The following is a 20,810-nucleotide window of genomic DNA, read 5'->3' on the forward strand; positions in this document are numbered from 1 at the left end:
CAATTACACACCTATTTAATAATACCACCTTAACATTTGACAACAAAACAATTATACACCTATTTAATAATACCACCTTAACATTTGACAACAAAACAATTACACACCTATTTAATAATACCACCTTAACATTTGACAACCAAACAATTTTACAACTATTTAATAATACCACCTTAACATTTGACAACAAAACAATTATACAACTATTTAATAATACCACCTTAACATTTGACAACAAAACAATTATACAACTATTTAATAATACCACCTTAACATTTGACAACAAAACAAATCCACACCTATTTAATAATACCACCTTAACATTTGACAACAAAACAATTATACACCTATTTAATAATACCACCTTAACATTTGACAACAAAACAATTACACACCTATTTAATAATACCACCTTAACATTTGACAACAAAACAATTATACAACTATTTAATAATACCACCTTAACATTTGACAACCAAACAATTATACAACTATTTAATAATACCACCTTAACATTTGACAACCAAACAATTATACAACTATTTAATAATACCACCTTAACATTTGACAACAAAACAATTACACACCTATTTAATAATACCACCTTAACATTTGACAACAAAACAATTATACACCTATTTAATAATACCACCATAACATTTGACAACAAAACAATTACACACCTATTTAATAATACCACCTTAACATTTGACAACAAAACAATTACACACCTATTTAATAATACCAGCTTAACATAATACCACCCAACTCTCTCGTTTGAGTCACACATTAAGAGTGTTACTAAAACAACTCTCTCCTTTGAGTCACACATTAAGTGTTACTAAAACAACTCTCTCGTTTGAGTCACACATTAAGAGTGTAACTAAAACAACTCTCTCGTTTGAGTCACACATTAAGAGTGTTACTAAAACAACTCTCTCGTTTGAGTCACACATTAAGAGTGTTGCTAAAACAACTCTCTCGTTTGAGTCACACATTAAGAGTGTTACTAAAACAACTCTCTCGTTTGAGTCACACATTAAGAGTGTTACTAAAACAACTCTCTCGTTTGAGTCACACATTAAGAGTGTTACTAAAACAACTCTCTCGTTTGAGTCACACATTAAGAGTGTAACTAAAACAACTCTCTCGTTTGAGTCACACATTAAGAGTGTTACTAAAACAACTCTCTCGTTTGAGTCACACATTAAGAGTGTTGCTAAAACAACTCTCTCGTTTGAGTCACACATTAAGAGTGTTACTAAAACAACTCTCTCGTTTGAGTCACACATTAAGAGTGTTACTAAAACAACTCTCTCGTTTGAGTCACACATTAAGAGTGTTACTAAAACAACTCTCTCCTTTGAGTCACACATTAAGAGTGTTACTAAAACAACTCTCTCGTTTGAGTCACACATTAAGAGTGTTACTAAAACAACTCTCTCGTTTGAGTCACACATTAAGAGTTTTGCTAAAACAACTCTCTCGTTTGAGTCACACATTAAGAGTGTTACTAAAACAACTCTCTCGTTTGAGTCACACATTAAGAGTGTTACTAAAACAACTCTCTCGTTTGAGTCACACATTAAGTGTTACTAAAACAACTCTCTCGTTTGAGTCACACATTAAGAGTGTTACTAAAACAACTCTCTCGTTTGAGTCACACATTAAGAGTTTTGCTAAAACAACTCTCTCGTTTGAGTCACACATTAAGAGTGTTACTAAAACAACTCTCTCGTTTGAGTCACACATTAAGAGTGTAACTAAAACAACTCTCTCGTTTGAGTCACACATTAAGAGTGTTACTAAAACAACTCTCTCGTTTGAGTCACACATTAAGAGTGTAACTAAAACAACTCTCTCGTTTGAGTCACACATTAAGAGTGTTACTAAAACAACTCTCTCGTTTGAGTCACACATTAAGAGTGTTACTAAAACAACTCTCTCGTTTGAGTCACACATTAAGAGTGTTACTAAAACAACTCTCTCGTTTGAGTCACACATTAAGAGTGTTACTAAAACAACTCTCTCGTTTGAGTCACACATTAAGAGTGTTACTAAAACAACTCTCTCGTTTGAGTCACACATTAAGAGTGTTGCTAAAACAACTCTCTCGTTTGAGTCACACATTAAGAGTGTTACTAAAACAGCTCTCTCGTTTTAGTCACACATTAAGAGTGTTACTAAAACAACTCTCTCGTTTGAGTCATACATTAAGAGTGTTACTAAAACAACTCTCTCCTTTGAGTCACACATTAAGAGTGTTACTAAAACAACTCTCTCGTTTGAGTCACACATTAAGAGTGTTACTAAAACAACTCTCTCGTTTGAGTCACACATTAAGTGTTACTAAAACAACTCTCTCGTTTGAGTCACACATTAAGAGTGTAACTAAAACAACTCTCTCGTTTGAGTCACACATTAAGTGTTACTAAAACAACTCTCTCGTTTGAGTCACACATTAAGAGTGTTACTAAAACAACTCTCTCGTTTGAGTCACACATTAAGAGTGTTGCTAAAACAACTCTCTCGTTTGAGTCACACATTAAGAGTGTTACTAAAGCAACTCTCTCCTTTGAGTCACACATTAAGAGTGTTACTAAAACAACTCTCTCCTTTGAGTCACACATTAAGAGTGTTATTAAAACAACTCTCTCCTTTGAGTCACACGTTAAGAGTGTTACTAAAACAACTCTCTCATTTGAGTCACACATTAAGAGTGTTACTAAAACAACTCTCTCGTTTGAGTCACACATTAAGTGTTACTAAAACAACTCTCTCATTTGAGTCACACATTAAGAGTGTAACTAAAACAACTCTCTCATTTGAGTCACACATTAAGAGTGTTACTAAAACAACTCTCTCGTTTGAGTCACACATTAAGTGTTATTAAAACAACTCTCTCGTTTGAGTCACACATTAAGAGTGTAACTAAAACAACTCTCTCGTTTGAGTCACACATTAAGAGTGTTACTAAAACAACTCTCTCGTTTGAGTCACACGTTAAGAGAGGGACAAGCGGTAGAAAATGGATGGATGGAATTTGATTCATTAGATTTATCATACAGTAGACGATCAGTAGATCCATCCCATCCATCCATTTTCTACCGCTTGTCCCTTTCAGGATCGCGGGGGTGCTGGAGCCTATCTCAGCTGCATTCAGGCGGAAGGCGGGGTACACCCTGGACACATCACAGGGCCAACACATTCACACACTAGGGAACATTTAGTGTTGCCAATCAGGGCCGGCCCGTGGCATAGGCCGTATAGGCAAATGCTAAGGTCGCCGTCCATCAGGGGGCGCCACGCCAGTGCCACAAATGTTGGAGAAAAAAAAAAAAAAGTTGGTACTATTATTTCTAAATACAAAAAATAATCCCACGTTAATTAAAAAGCAAAGTAAAGCCTATTTAATAGAAATATTATTTGTTACAACAGTACGCCCCCCCCTCCCCCCGCACGGTGCGCCCCCTCCCTTCCCGTATCATGACTCTTTTTGGACGTCACCACATCAAAAAATCAACACAAGATGTCAAAACGGCCAAAACTGTCAGGTGCCCAGGGAAGAAACAAGAGAAAAGAAGAGGAGGAGAAACGAGAAAAGACAGAGGTAGCAGGTAGGTAACGTTAGCCTACATGAAATTATTTGTCTGTTACAGAATGTGATAGTAACCTGGCTTTTTAGCATTAAGCTAATGTTACATGATCCGGCAATTGCTAATCAATAAATAGCTAGTTCTGTTTTAACGTCGGGTTAATATTGTGGAGGGGGCTAAATTGTTATGGAAAATAATAATGTAACGTTAGGTAATTACAGTACTCCCACCTTACATTCCTCAGGGACATTTGTATTAGATATTTTAAGCAGGTGTTTTTGTTTACATTGTTATTGCCTTCTGGTTAGCTAATGATTGCCCTGCAGGTAATAGTCACTTTTCCACCCCTTTATATATTAGGTATAGTTGTAAGTAAAAAAAAAGGTCAAAGACAAAGCTATTCGGTTTCTTGTGAGTATATACACTTCACTGCCGATGCGGGGGGGCGCCAACTAAAATCTTGCAGAGGGCGCCTGATTGGTTAGGGCCGGGCCTGTTGCCAATCAACCTATCAGTAGACTCTATGGCATTTTGTTCAAAGTAATAAAGTGATGATATGTAGTGGTGTATACTGACTGGCCACTAGATGTCAGTAATGCCACATGGATGTGCTGCAGGACATCCATGATTAGAGATACTCGTGAAAGGAATGCAGTTTTTCATTCAAGTGAACAAAATAAAGAACTCAATTTTCACCTATAAAAATAGCTGCAGCACCTGAAGACATTCAATTAGACTCAACAGAGGAAGCAAAAGTCATAACGGCAGGATCATAACATGTACAGAATGAGAGCTATAATAATCAAATGTATATACTTGTTCTTATACTTTCTGATCTCTCTCTCTCTGTCCACTACTTGCTGTACATATCCTACCAAGTCACACCTACACTGTTTCAATGTCCATTTCTCTGATGATGCAATTGTTGATGACTGAAGTGTTGATATCAACCAAACCCTCCACATCCCACACCCTGGATTGTACAGGTAAAAGCCAGTAAATTAGAATATTTTGAAAAACTTGATTTATTTCAGTAATTGCATTCAAAAGGTGTAACTTGTACATTATATTTATTCATTGCACACAGACTGATGCATTCAAATGTTTATTTCATTTAATTTTGATGATTTGAAGTGGCAACAAATGAAAATCCAAAATTCCGTGTGTCACAAAATTAGAATATTACTTAAGGCTAATACAAAAAAGGGATTTTTAGAAATGTTGGCCAACTGAAAAGTATGAAAATGAAAAATATGAGCATGTACAATACTCAATACTTGGTTGGAGCTCCTTTTGCCTCAATTACTGCGTTAATGCGGCGTGGCATGGAGTCGATGAGTTTCTGGCACTGCTCAGGTGTTATGAGAGCCCAGGTTGCTCTGATAGTGGCCTTCAACTCTTCTGCGTTTTTGGGTCTGGCATTCTGCATCTTCCTTTTCACAATACCCCACAGATTTTCTATGGGGCTAAGGTCAGGGGAGTTGGCGGGCCAATTTAGAACAGAAATACCATGGTCCGTAAACCAGGCACGGGTAGATTTTGCGCTGTGTGCAGGCGCCAAGTCCTGTTGGAACTTGAAATCTCCATCTCCATAGAGCAGGTCAGCAGCAGGAAGCATGAAGTGCTCTAAAACTTGCTGGTAGACGGCTGCGTTGACCCTGGATATCAGGAAACAGAGTGGACCGACACCAGCAGATGACATGGCACCCTAAACCATCACCTAACCATGCAAATTTTGCATTTCCTTTGGAAATCGAGGTCCCAGAGTCTGGAGGAAGACAGGAGAGGCACAGGATCCACGTTGCCTGAAGTCTAGTGTAAAGTTTCCACCATCAGTGATGGTTTGGGGTGCCATGTCATCTGCTGGTGTCGGTCCACTCTGTTTCCTGAGATCCAGGGTCAACGCAGCCGTCTACCAGCAAGTTTTAGAGCACTTCATGCTTCCTGCTGCTGACCTGCTCTATGGAGATGGAGATTTCAAGTTCCAACAGGACTTGGCGCCTGCACACAGCGCAAAATCTACCCGTGCCTGGTTTACGGACCATGGTATTTCTGTTCTAAATTGGCCCGCCAACTCCCCTGACCTTAGCCCCATAGAAAATCTGTGGGGTATTGTGAAAAGGAAGATGCAGAATGCCAGACCCAAAACCGCAGAAGAGTTGAAGGCCACTATCAGAGCAACCTGGGCTCTCATAACACCTGAGCAGTGCCAGAAACTCATCGACTCCATGCCACGCCGCATTAACGCAGTAATTGAGGCAAAAGGAGCTCCAACCAAGTATTGAGTATTGTACATGCTCATATTTTTCATTTTCATACTTTTCAGTTGGCCAACATTTCTAAAAAATCCCTTTTTTGTATTAGCCTTAAGTAATATTCTAATTTTGTGACACACGGAATTTTGGATTTTCATTTGTTGCCACTTCAAATCATCAAAATTAAATGAAATAAACATTTGAATGCATCAGTCTGTGTGCAATGAATAAATATAATGTACAAGTTACACCTTTTGAATGCAATTACTGAAATAAATCAAGTTTTTCAAAATATTCTAATTTACTGGCTTTTACCTGTATAATACAACACTTACATTTTGTAGGGCTCAACAAAATACAACAGCAGTGGACTACTTCCTGACTACGGCAGCGCACGTAGGACAAACTGAAATGCTTGCGTACTGGCAAATGAGCGTCAAACCCTAAGAAATGACACCATATAACTACTAAGGGTGTTAATAAGTGGAATGTGCCAGGAACAATCTTTATGGGTCACATGTTTGAAAGATTGGAGGCAGCTGTGGGCTGGGAAGTGTGCCCAGCCTGTGCCCAGCCTGTGCCCCGCCCTCCGCGGGCAGGCAGCCTCCTAGCAGTCGGAGGTGATGGTGCCTCCTCCTCCGCACACTGGATGGAAGGTGCAAGGTGGAAGCTACAAGGTCGCACTTGTCTCTGATTTTCGCCACACATTTATTGGAAAACGCTGGCTTCTGGAAGAGAAAGCAACACCGGGGCGGAACGAGTTATTGGGCGTGCGAATCGCTTGACTTTGAACCTGGACGGACAACAAGAAGCCGCATTTTGCCCAATGATTTTTTTAGCCGCAGTGCCACACTGGATCTAACTAACTAACTGGATCATCCTAACTAACTGGATCATCCTAACTAACTGGATCATCCTAACTAACTGGATCATCATCATGTCGAGAATGCAGCTGCACAAAGCCATGGGCGGCGTGGTGGAGGTGAAAAGTAAGGTGAGTGTGGATGACATTGCTTGGATTGGACGTCATTCACTAAACAGACACTTTTCTAATACGCCTGCTTCTTTGTAAACACATACAGCCGTTTTAGCTTGTTTGTGAACACAAACTGTCGTTTTAGCGTTTGGCGCAGGTGTGTCGAGCATTTCCGCATTATAAGAATGTAGTTTAGAATGTAGTAGATTTTGTTCCATTTAACTGCTGTTTAATTGTGATATCAGCATTACACGTTGGCAATTGACACATGTACAACATGACATGGTATCATAAAAACATGACATGGTATCATATAAACATGACATGGTACCATATAAACATGACATGGTATCATAAAAACATGACATGGTATCATATAAACATGACATGGTATCATATAAACATGACATGGTATCACATAAACATGACATAGTATCATATAAACATGACATGGTATCATATAAACATGACATGGTATCATATAAACATGACATGGTATCACATAAACATGACATAGTATCATATAAACATGACATAGTATCATATAAACATGACATGGTACCATATAAACATGACATGGTATCATATAAACATGACATAGTATCATATAAACATGACATGGTATCATATAAACATGACATGGTATCATAAAAACATGACATGGTATCATATAAACATGACATGGTATCATATAAACATGACATGGTATCATATAAACATGACATGGTATCATATAAACATGACATGGTATCATATAAACATGACATGGTATCATATAAACATGACATGGTATCATATAAACATGACATGGTATCATATAAACATGACATGGTACCATATAAACATGACATGGTACCATATAAACATGACATGGTATCATATAAACATGACATGGTATCATATAAACATGACATGGTATCACATAAACATGACATAGTATCATATAAACATGACATGGTATCATATAAACATGACATGGTATCATATAAACATGACATGGTGTCATATAAACATGACATGGTATCATATAAACATGACATGGTATCACATAAACATGACATAGTATCATATAAACATGACATGGTATCATAAAAACATGACATGGTATCATATAAACATGACATGGTATCATATAAACATTACATGGTATCATATAAACATGACATGGTATCATATAAACATGACATGGTACCATATAAACATGACATGGTATCATATAAACATGACATGGTATCACATAAACATGACATGGTATCACATAAACATGACATAGTATCATATAAACATGACATGGTATCATATAAACATGACATGGTATCATATAAACATGACATGGTATCATATAAACATGACATGGTATCATAAAAACATGACATGGTATCATATAAACATGACATGGTATCATATAAACATGACATGGTATCATATAAACATGACATGGTATCATATAAACATGACATGGTATCATATAAACATGACATGGTACCATATAAACATGACATGGTATCATATAAACATGACATGGTATCATATAAACATGACATGGTATCATATAAACATGACATGGTATCATATAAACATGACATGGTATCATATAAACATGACATGGTACCATATAAACATGACATGGTATCATATAAACATGACATGGTATCATATAAACATGACATGGTACCATATAAACATGACATGGTATCATATAAACATGACATGGTATCATATAAACATGACATGGTATCATATAAACATGACATGGAATCATATAAACATGACATGGTATCATATAAACATGACATGATATCATATAAACATGACATGGTATCATAAAAACATGACATGGTATCATATAAACATGACATGGTATCATATAAACATGACATGGTATCATATAAACATGACATGGAATCATATAAACATGACATGGTATCATATAAACATGACATGGTATCATATAAACATGACATAGTATCATATAAACATGACATGGTATCACATAAACATGACATGGTATCACATAAACATGACATAGTATCATATAAACATGACATGGTATCATATAAACCTGACATAGTACCATATAAACATGACATGGTATCATATAAACATGACATGGTATCATATAAACATGACATGGTATCATATAAACATGACATAGTACCATATAAACATGACATGGTATCACATAAACATGACATGGTATCATATAAACATGACATGGTATCATATAAACATGACATGGTACCATATAAACATGACATGGTATCATATAAACATGACGTATAAACATGACATGGTATCATATAAACATGACATGGTACCATATAAACATGACATGGTATCATAAAAACATGACATGGTATCATATAAACATGACATGGTATCATATAAACATGACATGGTACCATAAAAACATGACATGGTATCATATAAACATGACATGGTATCACATAAACATGACATGGTATCATATAAACATGACATGGTATCACATAAACATGACATAGTATCATATAAACATGACATGGTATCATATAAACATGACATGGTATCATATAAACATGACATGGTATCATATAAACATGACATGGTATCATATAAACATGACATGGTATCATATAAACCTGACATGGTATCATAAACATGACATGGTATCATATAAACATGACATGGTACCATATAAACATGACATGGTATCACATAAACATGACATAGTATCATATAAACATGACATGGTATCATATAAACATGACATGGTATCATATAAACATGACATGGTATCATATAAACATGACATGGTATCATATAAACATGACATAGTATCATATAAACATGACATGGTATCATATAAACATGACATGGTATCACATAAACATGACATGGTATCACATAAACATGACATAGTATCATATAAACATGACATGGTATCATATAAACATGACATAGTATCATATAAACATGACATGGTATCATATAAACATGACATGGTATCATAAAAACATGACATGGTGTCATATAAACATGACATGGTATCACATAAACATGACATGGTATCACATAAACATGACATAGTATCATATAAACATGACATGGTATCATATAAACATGACATGGTATCATATAAACATGACATGGTATCATATAAACATGACATGGTATCATAAAAACATGACATGGTATCATATAAACATGACATGGTATCATATAAACATGACATGGTATCATATAAACATGACATAGTATCATATAAACATGACATGGTATCATATAAACATGACATAGTATCATATAAACATGACATGGTATCATATAAACATGACATGGTATCATAAAAACATGACATGGTATCATAAAAACATGACATGGTATCATATAAACATGACATGGTATCATATAAACATGACATGGTATCATATAAACATGACATGGTATCATATAAACATGACATAGTATCATATAAACATGACATAGTATCATATAAACATGACATGGTATCATAAAAACATGACATAGTATCATATAAACATGACATGGTATCACATAAACATGACATGGTATCATATAAACATGACATGGTATCATAAAAACATGACATGGTATCATATAAACATGACATGGTACCATATAAACATGACATGGTATCATATAAACATGACATGGTATCATATAAACATGACATGGTACCATATAAACATGACATAGTATCATATAAACATGACATGGTATCACATAAACATGACATGGAATCACATAAACATGACATAGTATCATATAAACATGACATGGTATCATATAAACATGACATGGTATCATATAAACATGACATAGTATCATATAAACATGACATGGTATCATATAAACATGACATGGTATCATATAAACATGACATGGTATCATATAAACATGACATGGTACCATATAAACATGACATGGTATCATATAAACATGACATGGTATCATATAAACATGACATGGTATCACATAAACATGACATGGTATCACATAAACATGACATAGTATCATATAAACATGACATGGTATCATAAAAACATGACATGGTGTCATATAAACATGACATGGTATCATATAAACATGACATGGTATCATAAAAACATGACATGGTATCACATAAACATGACATGGTATCACATAAACATGACATAGTATCATATAAACATGACATGGTATCATATAAACATGACATGGTATCACATAAACATGACATAGTATCATATAAACATGACATGGTATCATATAAACATGACATGGTATCATATAAACATGACATGGTATCATATAAACATGACATGGTATCATATAAACATGACATGGTATCATATAAACATGACATGGTATCATATAAACATGACATGGTATCACATAAACATGACATGGTATCACATAAACATGACATAGTATCATATAAACATGACATGGTATCATATAAACATGACATGGTATCATAAAAACATGACATGGTATCATATAAACATGACATGGTATCATATAAACATGACATGGTATCATATAAACATGACATGGTATCATATAAACATGACATGGTACCATATAAACATGACATGGTATCATATAAACATGACATGGTATCATATAAACATGACATGGTATCATAAAAACATGACATGGTATCATATAAACATGACATGGTATCATATAAACATGACATGGTATCATATAAACATGACATGGTATCATATAAACATGACATGGTATCATATAAACATGACATGGTATCATATAAACCTGACATGGTACCATATAAACATGACATGGTATCATATAAACATGACATGGTATCATATAATCATGACATGGTATCATATAAACATGACATGGTATCATATAAACATGACATGGTATCATATAAACATGACATAGTACCATATAAACATGACATGGTATCACATAAACATGACATAGTATCATATAAACATGACATGGTATCATATAAACATGACATGGTGTCATATAAACATGACATGGTATCATATAAACATGACATGGTATCATATAAACATGACATGGTGTCATATAAACATGACATGGTATCATATAAACATGACATGGTATCATATAAACATGACATGGTATCACATAAACATGACATGGTATCACATAAACATGACATGGTATCACATAAACATGACATAGTATCATATAAACATGACATGGTATCATATAAACATGACATGGTACCATATAAACATGACATGGTATCATATAAACATGACATGGTATCATATAAACATGACATGGTATCACATAAACATGACATGGTATCATATAAACATGACATAGTACCATATAAACATGACATGGTATCACATAAACATGACATAGTATCATATAAACATGACATGGTATCATATAAACATGACATGGTGTCATATAAACATGACATGGTATCATATAAACATGACATGGTATCATATAAACATGACATGGTATCATATAAACATGACATGGTACCATATAAACATGACATGGTATCATATAAACATGACATGGTATCATATAAACATGACATGGTATCATATAAACATGACATAGTATCATATAAACATGACATGGTATCATATAAACATGACATGGTATCACATAAACATGACATGGTATCACATAAACATGACATAGTATCATATAAACATGACATGGTATATAAACATGACATGGTATCATATAAACATGACATGGTGTCATATAAACATGACATGGTATCATATAAACATGACATGGTATCATATAAACATGACATGTATCATATAAACATGACATGGTATCATATAAACATGACATGGTATCATATAAACATGACATGGTATCATATAAACATGACATGGTATCACATAAACATGACATGGTATCACATAAACATGACATAGTATCATATAAACATGACATGGTATCATATAAACATGACATGGTATCATATAAACATGACATGGTATCATATAAACATGACATGGTATCATATAAACATGACATGGTATCATAAAAACATGACATGGTATCATATAAACATGACATGGTATCATATAAACATGACATGGTGTCATATAAACATGACATGGTATCATATAAACATGACATGGTATCATATAAACATGACATGGTATCATAAAAACATGACATGGTATCATATAAACATGACATGGTATCATATAAACATGACATGGTATCATATAAACATGACATGGTATCATATAAACATGACATGGTACCATATAAACATGACATGGTATCATATAAACATGACATGGTACCATATAAACATGACATGGTATCATATAAACATGACATGGTATCATATAAACATGACATGGTATCACATAAACATGACATGGTATCACATAAACATGACATAGTATCATATAAACATGACATGGTATCATATAAACATGACATGGTATCATATAAACATGACATAGTATCATATAAACATGACATGGTATCATATAAACATGACATGGTATCATATAAACATGACATGGTATCATATAAACATGACATGGTATCATATAAACATGACATGGTATCACATAAACATGACATGGTATCACATAAACATGACATAGTATCATATAAACATGACATGGTATCATATAAACATGACATGGTATCATATAAACATGACATGGTATCATATAAACATGACATGGTATCATATAAACATGACATGGTATCATATAAACATGACATGGTATCACATAAACATGACATGGTATCACATAAACATGACATAGTATCATATAAACATGACATGGTATCATATAAACATGACATGGTACCATATAAACATGACATGGTATATAAACATGACATGGTATCACATAAACATGACATGGTATCACATAAACATGACATGGTATCACATAAACATGACATAGTATCATATAAACATGACATGGTATCATAAAAACATGACATGGTATCATATAAACATGACATGGTATCATATAAACATGACATGGTATCATATAAACATGACATGGTATCATATAAACATGACATGGTACCATATAAACATGACATGGTACCATATAAACATGACATGGTATCATATAAACATGACATGGTATCATATAAACATGACATGGTACCATATAAACATGACATGGTATCACATAAACATGACATAGTATCATATAAACATGACATGGTATCATATAAACATGACATGGTATCATAAAAACATGACATGGTATCATATAAACATGACATGGTATCATATAAACATGACATGGTATCATATAAACATGACATGGTATCATATAAACATGACATGGTATCATATAAACATGACATGGTATCACATAAACATGACATGGTATCATATAAACATGACATGGTACCATATAAACATGACATGGTATCACATAAACATGACATAGTATCATATAAACATGACATGGTATCATATAAACATGACATGGTATCATAAAAACATGACATGGTATCATATAAACATGACATGGTATCATATAAACATGACATGGTATCATATAAACATGACATGGTATCACATAAACATGACATGGTATCATATAAACATGACATGGTATCATAAAAACATGACATGGTATCATATAAACATGACATGGTATCATATAAACATGACATGGTATCATATAAACATGACATAGTATCATATAAACATGACATAGTATCATATAAACATGACATGGTATCATATAAACATGACATGGTATCATATAAACATGACATGGTACCATATAATAATGACATGGTATCATATAAACATGACATGGTATCATATAAACATGACATGGTATCATATAAACATGACATGGTATCATATAAACATGACATGGTATCATATAAACATGACATGGTATCACATTCATCAGCTCCACCAAATTTCAGCACGCTGCTTGTTATTATTATTGTCCCCTGCAGGGGATTGGTGGGTTGCGACCACGTGACAAAGAGGCTTTTCCGGTTTGAGTTGGTGGGCAAGCATTCAAAATGTCTAATGTTTGGTTGTCCCCATACTTGCCAACCTTGAGATCTCCGAATTCGGGAGATTGGGGGAGGGGGGTTAAGGGGGGAGGAGTATATTTATAGCTAGAATTCACTGAAATTAAAGTATGTCTTATATATAGTACAGTACACAGTAATGAAAACACAGTTGTACTAATTGTACTGTACTTAAAATAACACTTACCTTTCACTATTTGAGTAGCTTTTGTTCTGCCATTTGAGTACTGGCGAGCGATCTCTGAATCCGGGAAAATATCCTTCACGGATTTGTTGAAAACATCCGCAAATGAGAACGGAATGCTGCTTGCAAGTTGGCCCATAATACTGCATTGTGCTTCTCTGACCGTTCATCAGTGACTATATCCATTCAACCACCGTGTTATGGGTTATAGATAAACCTATGGATAACTTTATAGGTTATTGATAAACCTATGGATAACTTTATGGTTTATAGATAAATCTACGGATAACTTTATGGTTTATAGATAAACCTATGGATAACTTTATGGTTTAAAGATAAACCTATGGATAACTTTATAGGTTATTGATAAACCTATGGATAACTTTATGGTTTATAGATAAACCTATGGATAACTTTATGGTTTATAGATAAACCTATGGATAACTTTATAGGTTATTGATAAACCTATGGATAACTTTATGGTTTATAGATAAATCTACGGATAACTTTATGGTTTATAGATAAACCTATGGATAACTTTATGGTTTAAAGATAAACCTATGGATAACTTTATAGGTTATTGATAAACCTATGGATAACTTTATGGTTTATAGATAAACCTATGGATAACTTTATGGTTTATAGATAAACCTATGGATAACTTTATGGTTTAAAGATAAACCTATGGATAACTTTATAGGTTATTGATAAACCTATGGATAACTTTATGGTTTATAGATAAACCTATGGATAACTTTATGGTTTATAGATAAACCTATGGATAACTTTATGGTTTAAAGATAAACCTATGGATAACTTTATGGGTTATAGATAAACCTATGGGCAGAGGTGGGTAGTAACGCGCTACATTTACTCCGTTACATCTACTTGAGTAACTTTTGGGATAAATTGTACTTCTAAGAGTAGTTTTAATGCAACATACTTTTACTTTTACTTGAGTATATTTATAGAGAAGAAACGCTACTTTTACTCCGCTACTTTTATCTACATTCAGCTCGCTACTCGCTACTAATTTTGATCGATCTGTTAATGCACGCTTTGTTTGTTTTGGTCTGTCAGACAGACCTTCATAGTGCCTGCGTTTCAACAAATACAGTCACTGGTGACGTTCACTCCGTTCCACCAATCAGATGCAGTCACTGGTGACGTTGGACCAATCAAACAGAGCCAGGCGGTCACATGACCTGACTTAAACAAGTTGAAAAACTTATTGGGGTGTTACCATTTAGTGGTCAATTGTACGGAATATGTACTGTACTGTGCAATCTACTAATACAAGTTCCAATCAATCAATCAAAAGTGTGAAGGAAAAAAGACCATTTTTTATTTTAACCGTACACCCCGTCAAAAGCCTAAAAACTGACTGCACAGTTCCTGTCTTCACAATAAAAGTGCCGCTCCATCGCGCCTGCGCTTTCAAAATAAGAGTCTCCGAAAGCCTGCGCAAACAAGCTAGCAAGCTACAGAGTTTGCCTCCAATGTATTTCTTGTAAAGTGTACAAAAACGAATATGGAAGCTGGACAAATAAGATGCCAAAAACCAACCACTTTCATGTGGTATTAGACAGAAAGGAGGAACTTTTTTTCTCCTCCATTTGAAAACGTGGACGTTATCATCACTACTGTCTGATTACAATCAATGCAAGTCATCAGAATCAGGTAATACACCAACTTATATTCTTGTCTTCATGAAAGAAAGGAATCTATATGTGTTAAACATGCATGTATATTCATTAAAACACTATTAACATGTAAACAAAAACGGCAAAAAAAAAAAAAAAAAAAATTATATACTGTATATATCAATGTATGTATATATATATATGTGTGTATATATATATATATATATATATGTATATATGTGTGTGTGTGTGTGTGTATATATATATATATATATATATATATATATATATATATATATATATATATGATATGTGTGTGTGTGTATGTTACTCATCAGTTACTCAGTACTTGAGTAGTTTTTTTACAACATACTTTTTACTTTTACTCAAGTAAATATTTGGGTGACTACTCCTTACTTTTACTTGAGTAATAAATCTCTAAAGTAACAGTACTCTTACTTGAGTACAATTTCTGGCTACTCTACCCACCTCTGCCTATGGGTAACGGAGACATATATAATAGTCTCCTTTTCAGGTGAGAGACGACGCTAAAGGCAGTGCCTTTAGGCACGCTCCCAATATAGTTGTCCGGCTGGAAAACGTGAGAAATTGGGGAGAATGGTTGTCCCGGGAGATTTTTGGGAGAGGCACTGAAATTCGTGAGTCTCCCGGAAAATTTGTGTTGGTTGGCAAGTATGTTCCCTCCAGCAGTGCAGATCTCAGTGTAGGGTTGCGTGACTTATAAATGATATACATTATGCTGGCAATAGAGCTTTTAAAAACATTGGTGTATTGTGATAATGTACAGTACAGACCAAAAGTTTGGACACACCTTCTTATTCAATGCGTTTTCTTTATTTTCATAACTGTTTACATTGTAGATTATCACTGAAGGCATCAAAACTTTGAATGAACACATGTGGAATTATGTACTTAACAAAAAAAGGTGAAATAACTGAATTGATTGAAACTTTTATTAGTAGATTGCACAGTTCAGTACATATTCCGTACAATTGACCACTACCGTATTTTCCGCACCATAAGCCGCCCTGGGTTATAAGCCGCGCCTTCAATGAACGGCATATTTCAAAACTTTGTCCACCTATAAGCCGCCCCGTGTTATAAGCCGCATCTAACTGCGCTAAAGGGAATGTCAAAAAAACAGTCAGATAGGTCAGTCAAACTTTAATAATATAATAAAAACCAGCGTTCTAACAACTCTGTTCACTCCCAAAATGTACGGTAATGTGCAAATGTGCAATCACAAACATAGTAAAATTCAAAATAGTGCAGAGCAATAACATCAATAACTTAATGTTGCTCGAACGTTAATGTCACAACACACAAAATAAACATAACGCTCACTTTCTGAAGTTATTCTTCATTCATAAATCCCTCGAATTCTTCTCCTTCGGTGTTCGAAATAAAAAGTTGGGCGAATACGGGATCCAAAATGGCCGGCTCCGTCTCGTCGAAGTCATCGGAGTCAGTGTCGCTGTTGTTGTCCAGCAGTTCTGTGAATCCTGCCTTCCGGAAAGCTCGGACCACAGTTGTGACCGAAATATCCGCCCAGGCATTTACGATCCACTGGCAGATGTTGGCGTATGTCGTCCGGCGCTGTCTCCCTGTCTTAGTGAAGGTCTGTTCGCCTTCGGTCATCCATTGTTCCCACGCCGTTCGCAGTCGTGCTTTAAATGCCCTGTTGACACCAATATCGAGCGGTTGGAGTTCTTTGGTTAATCCACCCGGAATGACGGCGAGTGTTGTATTTGTGTGCTTCACTTGTTTTTTGACACCATCTGTGATGTGGGCGCGCATGGAGTCGTATATCAACATGGAACACACAAATGAAATGAAACGTAATACCCGCGCGCTTCTTCTTCTACGGGGGCGGGTGGTTGCTTACCGTAGAAGAAGAAGCGCTTCCTCTTCTACGGGGGCGGATGCTTACCTTGGCAGTTGCTTACCATAGAAGAAGAAGCGCTTCCTCTTCTACGGGGAAAAAAGATGGCGGCTGTTTACCGTAGTTGCGAGACCGAAACTTTATGAAAATAAATATTTATATTAATCCATATATAAGGCGCACCGGGTTATAAGCCGCACTGTCAGCTTTTGTGAAAATTTGTGGTTTTTAGGTGCGGCTTATAGTGCGGAAAATACGGTAAATGGTAACACCCCAATACGTTTTTCAACTTGTTTAAGTCGGGGTCCACGTTAATCAATTCATGAAAACATGTTTTATATTGTAGTTTCTTCAAAATAGCCACCCTTTGCTCTGATTACTGTTTTGAACACTCTTGGCATTCTCGCAATTAGCTTCAAGAGGTAGTCACCTGAAATGGTTTTCACCTCCCAGGGGGTGATCAAGGGTGATGGGTCAAATCATGCAGAGAATAATTTCACCACACCTAGTGTGTGTGTGTGACAGTCATTGGTACTTGAACTCTGCTTGAAGCTCATGGAGAGAATGCCAAGAGTGTGCAAAGCAGTAATCAGAGCAAAGGGTGGCTATTTACAAGAAACTAGATTATAAAACATGTTTTCAGTAATTTCACCTTTTTTTGTTAAGTTCATAACTCCACATGTGTTCATTCATAGTTTTGATGTGACAATCTACAATGTAAATAGTCATGAAAATAAAGAAAACACATTGAATGAGGAGAAGGTGTGTCCAAACGTTTGGCCTGTTCGATACTGTATGTTTGGATTGGACGTCATTCACTAAACAGACACTCGGGGCGGTATAGCTCGGTTGGTAGAGCGGCTGTGCCAGCAACTTGAGGGTTGCAGGTTCGATCCCCGCTCCTGCCATCCTAGTCACTGCTGTTGTGTCCTTGGGCAAGACACTTGACCCACCTGCTCCCAGTGCCACCCACACTCCTTTAAATGTAACTTAGATATTGGCTTTCACTATGTAAAGCGCTTTGAGTCACTAGAGAAAAGCGCTATATAAATATAATTCACTTCACTTCACTTTTCTAATACGCCTGCTTGTTTGTAAACACACACAGTCGTTTTAGCGTTTGTAAACACATACAGACGTTTTAGCTTGTTTGTAAACACACACAGTCGTTTTAGCGTTTGTAAACACATACAGACGTTTTAGCTTGTTTGTAAACACACACAGTCGTTTTAGCGTTTGTAAACACATACAGCCGTTTTAGCTTGTTTGTAAACATACAGTCGTTTTAGCGTTTGTAAACACATACAGCCGTTTTAGCGTTTGTAAACACATACAGACGTTTTAGCTTGTTTGTAAACACACACAGTCGTTTTAGCGTTTGTAAACACATACAGCCGTTTTAGCTTGTTTGTAAACATACAGTCGTTTTAGCGTTTGTAAACACATACAGCCGTTTTAGCGTTTGTAAACACATACAGTCGTTTTAGCTTGTTTGTAAACACATATAGCCGTTTTAGCTTGTTTGTAAACACATACAACCATTTTAGCTTGTTTGTAAACACATACAGTCGTTTTAGCTTGTTTGTAAACACATACAGCCGTTTTAGCATTTGTAAACACATACAGTCGTTTTAGCTTGTTTGTAAACACATATAGCCGTTTTAGCTTGTTTGTAAACACATAGTCGTTTTAGCTTGTTTGTAAACACATACAGCCGTTTTAGCGGTTGTAAACACATACAGTCGTTTTAGCTTGTTTGTAAACACATACAGCCGTTTTAGCGTTTGTAAACACATACAGTCGTTTTAGCTTGTTTGTAAACACATATAGCCGTTTTAGCTTGTTTGTAAACACACACAGTCGTTTTAGCGTTTGTAAACACATACAGCCGTTTTAGCTTGTTTGTAAACATACAGTCGTTTTAGCGTTTGTAAACACATACAGCCGTTTTAGCGTTTGTAAACACATACAGTCGTTTTAGCTTGTTTGTAAACACATATAGCCGTTTTAGCTTGTTTGTAAACACATACAACCGTTTTAGCTTGTTTGTAAACACATACAGTCGTTTTAGCTTGTTTGTAAACACATACAGCCGTTTTAGCGTTTGTAAACACATACAGTCGTTTTAGCTTGTTTGTAAACACATATAGCCGTTTTAGCTTGTTTGTAAACACATACAGTCGTTTTAGCTTGTTTGTAAACACATACAGCCGTTTTAGCGGTTGTAAACACATACA

The 20,810-nt window shown here is 35.0% G+C and overlaps 1 protein-coding gene across 2 annotated transcripts in view; it reads left to right on the forward strand.

The window, feature by feature from the left end:
- The first annotated feature begins 6,459 nt into the window (after positions 1-6,459).
- LOC133612082 (partitioning defective 6 homolog alpha-like) overlaps positions 6,460-20,810 on the forward strand; it is a 69,641-nt gene continuing 55,290 nt past the window's right edge. For both annotated transcript variants that reach the window (XM_061969250.2, XM_061969251.2), the window contains exon 1: positions 6,460-6,845. In XM_061969250.2, coding sequence (XP_061825234.2) covers positions 6,789-6,845 — 57 coding nt within the window. In that variant the 5' untranslated portion in view covers positions 6,460-6,788. The remainder of the gene's footprint in view (positions 6,846-20,810) is intronic.

This window comes from Nerophis lumbriciformis, linkage group LG10 (assembly GCF_033978685.3).
Source record: "Nerophis lumbriciformis linkage group LG10, RoL_Nlum_v2.1, whole genome shotgun sequence".
NCBI lineage: Eukaryota > Metazoa > Chordata > Actinopteri > Syngnathiformes > Syngnathidae > Nerophis > Nerophis lumbriciformis.